The sequence below is a fragment of the Suricata suricatta genome, chromosome 4 (assembly GCF_006229205.1).
Source record: "Suricata suricatta isolate VVHF042 chromosome 4, meerkat_22Aug2017_6uvM2_HiC, whole genome shotgun sequence".
In the NCBI taxonomy this organism is placed as follows: Eukaryota; Metazoa; Chordata; class Mammalia; order Carnivora; family Herpestidae; genus Suricata; species Suricata suricatta.
In genome coordinates this window covers 929,377-934,053 of record NC_043703.1, presented here as the reverse complement: position 1 = coordinate 934,053, position 4,677 = coordinate 929,377, and the positions used below count along the sequence as shown (strand labels likewise).

General features: G+C 61.9%; 1 protein-coding gene across 1 annotated transcript in view; it reads left to right on the top strand.

Moving 5' to 3' along the window:
* Nucleotides 1-4,677, top strand: part of ATP11A (ATPase phospholipid transporting 11A) — a 51,611-nt gene that overhangs the window by 12,510 nt on the left and 34,424 nt on the right. The window contains exons 11-13 of the mRNA XM_029938392.1: nucleotides 332-529; nucleotides 2,427-2,600; nucleotides 4,136-4,299. Of these exons, the coding sequence (XP_029794252.1) occupies nucleotides 332-529; nucleotides 2,427-2,600; nucleotides 4,136-4,299 (536 nt within the window). The remainder of the gene's footprint in view (nucleotides 1-331; nucleotides 530-2,426; nucleotides 2,601-4,135; nucleotides 4,300-4,677) is intronic.

Below are 4,677 nucleotides of genomic sequence, written 5' to 3'. Positions count from 1 at the left end.
CCCCGGTACAGGCCCATGTCCCCGAGGGTGACTGCCCTCAGGTGACCCCCACCCCCCACCCCCCGGTACAGGCCCATCTCCCCGAGCGTGACTGCCCTCAGGTGACCCCCACCCCCAGTCCAGGCCCCCATCTCCCAGTCGCAGCCCTCCTGGTGGTAGAATCAGGTGCCTGGTGCTGAGCTGCCGCTGCCCCCAGATAGCGCCTGTCTTTGGACTTGAATGAACCGCCCGGATTTTCGAGCAGTGCTGGCGTGACCCGAGGGGAATGCTAAGGCTCAGACCTCGGTGCTGCCGGCGATGGGACACGGGAGGTGACACGGGGCCCTCTCAGTTTCTCAGGGCGTTCACGGACTTCCTGGCGTTCATGGTTCTCTTCAACTACATCATCCCCGTGTCCATGTACGTCACGGTGGAGATGCAGAAGTTCCTGGGCTCCTACTTCATCACCTGGGACCAGGAGATGTTCGATGAGGACTCCGGCGAGGGGCCTCTGGTCAACACCTCGGACCTGAACGAGGAGCTGGGGCAGGTCAGTGTGGCGGCGGCCCCTCCCCTGACTCGGCGTGGGGCCCCCTTGCGGGGCGACGGGGCGGGCGCGCTCCCCCAGACGGCTCGAGGGGAGACTTCTCCATCCCAGTTCGTCCGGACAGACGCATCCATCGACTCAGGAGATGCAGCAGCAAAGTCCGGTTTTTAAACTGTATTTATGATAGTGCTGGTGTGTGGACGGCCCGGGGGGTCAGCGGTGTTCGCTCGGGCACGTCTTCCTGCCGTGCGGGCGGGGGCACCTGTCTCTGGGGGCTCCCTGTCCTCAGTCTGAAGGTGAGCAAAGTGAGACCTGGAGTGGCCGTGGCTAGGTGGCCCGCGAGGTCAGACACCTCACCGCACACTCGTGGCCCGAGCTCTCCGCGCCCAGCGGGCCTCACACTATTACCTGGCCCGCCCGAGTGCACGGCGGGCTGGACGGGGTGTCGGAGTGTGATGTCGGCCGCCCGGACAAGGCAGAGCCACGCATGTCTTCTGCTGGACCCACGCCTCAGCTCCATCCTTGGGACACAGCTAAGGAAAGGCCCCATGCCCTGGCCTAACCCTCTCCTGGCTGTTAGGTTGTGGGATAGGGCATTTGGTAAATGGTGGTTCGGTCATCTTTAAGAATTTGAGGAGCATTTTGCCAAGAGGGCTATTGTAGATGGGCAGCTGAAACCCACCCCACTGCCCCAGGACCGCAGTCTGGAAATGGACGCTCAGACTCGGGTGGGACCCGCTCCCCTCACCCTCGGGTCAGCGGTCTGTTCCCGCGAGAGGACTTGCTTGCTGGTGAGCTTGGCTTTCGGGGTGTCGCCCCGGCGCCCCGCCCGCTCAGCTCCGGACCAGCCTTCCCTCCGAGTGTCCATGTCCTTGGCAACAGAACCCGCGTGTTTTGTGTATTCCTAGGAAATTCTCAGAGGAGAGCCTTTCTCTGTAACAAAAATGTCGAGTTCTGTTCAGTACCGTGAAGGTTTCTGCCCCGGGGGTGTGTGGGAGGCTTGTTTCAGGGGACGGGGAGCAGACAGTACTGTTGACCCTGCCTCTGAAGAACGTCAGGCATCGTCTACTTCCGAGAGCACAACCGCCCGTGCCTGTGAGTCCTCACGGGCGGGCACCTTCCTGTCACCGGTTTCCCAGATCCCGGGGACAGGCCCGGCCGAGTTTTGGGTGTTTGGATGGCAGGTGGTTTAAGGAGAAGTCGGGGGACACTGCTGTGCACTCACGGGGTACTCGTGGGCTCAGGCCCACAGGGAAGGCACTTCCTGCCATGGGATGAAGGCCTGAGAACATTTTGCTAAAAAAGGCACGGTTCTTACTGGTGTCCGCTGCTCCCCGTGCTGCTGCACTTACTGCCCTCACACCCACTGCCAGTGCCTGTCTGGGGCACGAGCAGGGACTTGCTCCTCCGGCCACCGGGGCTCAGACGGCGGCGGCATCCCCGCACTTCCCACCGTCCAAAGTTCCACGTCATTCCTGACGAGCACGCGACAGGAGTGATCCAAGTTTAGGGCTTCAAACTGGGTATAGTTTTCTGTCTGAAGTTTCCTTTGTGCTTTTGTTTGAGTTCTGACTTTGGATCCCTAAGTGACAGATGGGTTTTGACCTCCCAGACCTTCTAGAGTGAGCGCGGGTTCACCCTCGCTGTACCCTGACTGTCTCGTCCTCCTGCCCGGCGTCTGTCTGTGCCAACAGTGGAAGCCCGGCTGTGCCCAGCACCTCCCTCCCCAGACCCAGGGGCCCTTCCTGCCCGAGGAAGGCGCTGGCGCGTCTCCGGTGGGAACTGCAGGTCCCTGCGGCTCGGGCAGGATGCGGAGGTGGAGCCTGGGAAGCCCCCTCCAGGGGACACGCGGCTGCACTGGGGTCCGGGCCGCCTCCCCAGCGCAGCCGCGTGTCTGCAGGTGGAGTACGTGTTCACGGACAAGACCGGCACGCTCACCGAGAACAACATGGAGTTCAAGGAATGCTGCGTTGAGGGCCACGTGCACGTGCCGCACGCCGTCTGCAATGGGCAGGTGCTCCCCGACGCCGCCGGCATCGACATGATCGACTCCTCCCCGGGCGCCGGCGCCAGGGTAGGTGGCCGCGCCCCCTCAGCGTCCTCTGCGCTGCGCAGGGTCCCCGGTCCCAGGGCGGCTGTGCCAGCTCACGCTCCGGTCCCCTAGCCGCCAGCATCCAGACCCCGACCAGCGGGCCCGGCAGGTCACCTCCGTGTGAGAAGCAGCCTCACGCGGTGGACAGGCAGGTGGGCCGTGGCTGAGGGCCGAGGGGCCAGCACGCCACGTCTGTGCTCACACACGTGCATACGCAGTTGGAGCACACGCACGCGCACACACAGCCCTCCTGCTCAGTGTGTTGCACAGGCAGACACACCTTTGGTGCACACCCCCTCGCTCATGTACATCCGCCTGTCTCCGGGAGGTGCTGCGGGCCTCCCCACGGTCACTGTGGTTGGCGCCAGCAGGTCCTGGGCTCCCTGAGGGATGGATGGTGTCGGCACGAGTTCCTTTCTGCCCACTAGGCGGGTGTCTCTGCACTGACTGAGAGTCAGCCTTATTTATGGTAAAAACTGTATGGGCCAGCACAGAAGCGGCATTTCCCGTAGACAGTGATTTCTGATGACAAATTCTTTGGTGTGTAAATGTCCCAGAACACAGATCGGGAGAAGACTCAAGCACAACCTTTATCAACAGTTATCGATGTAGGTGATTTAGATGCTTATCACTTGGGGAAGGAAGTTATCTTCAGCATTCAAATACAAAGCAATGTTTTTAGTGTAGCAAAGGTCAAGGTTACTTCTTTGTGAGCAGGGGTCAGTAGCCTGTTTTCTTGAGGGTAAGAAAAACAGGTTTCTCAGGAAATGCAATATTAGCTCCCATAAACACAAAAGAAGAAATTTATATAATAAGTCCCTATACAAGGTGCAATCTGCATATTTTAGGATAAGGGAACAAGTCACTCCCCGTTAGATCAGCAAGGTGCCTGGGGGTCAGTGCTCAAGCAAAAATAATTGAGTGGGGGGTAGACTTCGGTCACCATCTGACGGCGGGGGGCCGTGCAGAACCCGCCTTAGCCTCACAAGGAGTTCAGAAATGGCTCCTAACACGTCCCCAAAGCCATGGTGACTGCAGAGCCCTGTGCAGGGTCACACAGGGACCAAGGGCAGCGCACCTTAGCGGGCTGTGCAGTGACTGCCTGTCATGACCAGGTGCCCCCTCCCTCCTGCCACGTGTGCCTCAGACAGGTTCCGTCCGGGAGTGACGGCCCCCACAGAGTCTCAGAGGTGGCCAGGGTCTGTGGGGGTCGTGTGCGCCTCCGGCCCGGTGCTCTCTCAACCCTCCATCACCTCGGCCACACCCCAGATCCCCAGTAAGGCGGCCGGGGATCCCCAGGACATGCAGGCTCACAGAGGCTTGCCTGCCAAGGTCACCGCCCGAGACCTTGACCCCAGCCCCTCCCGTCCTTACTCAGAAGTGCTGGAGAACGAAGAGAATCCACACGCCCACCCCTCAGCCCTGCAGGCGAGGCTGGCCCCTCTGAACCCCTGCAGGGCGCACCCTGCTCACTGCTGAGCCCCAGGCACAGACGCTGGGGTCTTGTGCTTTGACAGGAGCGAGAAGAGCTGTTCTTCCGGGCCCTGTGCCTGTGCCACACCATCCAGGTGAAGGATGACGATGACGTGGACGGACCCAGGAAGTCACCTGACTCGGGGAAGTCCTGCGTGTACATCTCGTCCTCTCCTGACGAGGTGGCCCTGGTGGAAGGAATCCAGAGGTGCGTGTCCGGCCAGCGGCGGGCCTGGTGTCCAGGGTCCGTGCCAAGTGGTCCGCCGGACCGTGGCTCATAGGGGAGTGTCGGGAGGGGCCCCGTACTGCAGTGGGCGGGGCGGGGCGGGGTGCTGGAGAGGCGGTGCCCTCGTGCCCCGTGTCCTCTATCCCTGTTGGCGGACGGCTCCTCTGCACACAGCCTGCCGCCAGCCGCCCCTGCCGCTGGTCGCTGCCACTGTCTTAAGTGGGCGGTTCCCCTTCTAACTTGCGTGAAAATACAGTCTCAGATGCTTTTTATGGCCCATCTTCTCTGTCCTGAAGAAGTGGTGGCCAGGGGTGTCCGCCACCCCAGCGGCGCCCAGCGCGCGGAGGGGTGCGGCCGGGC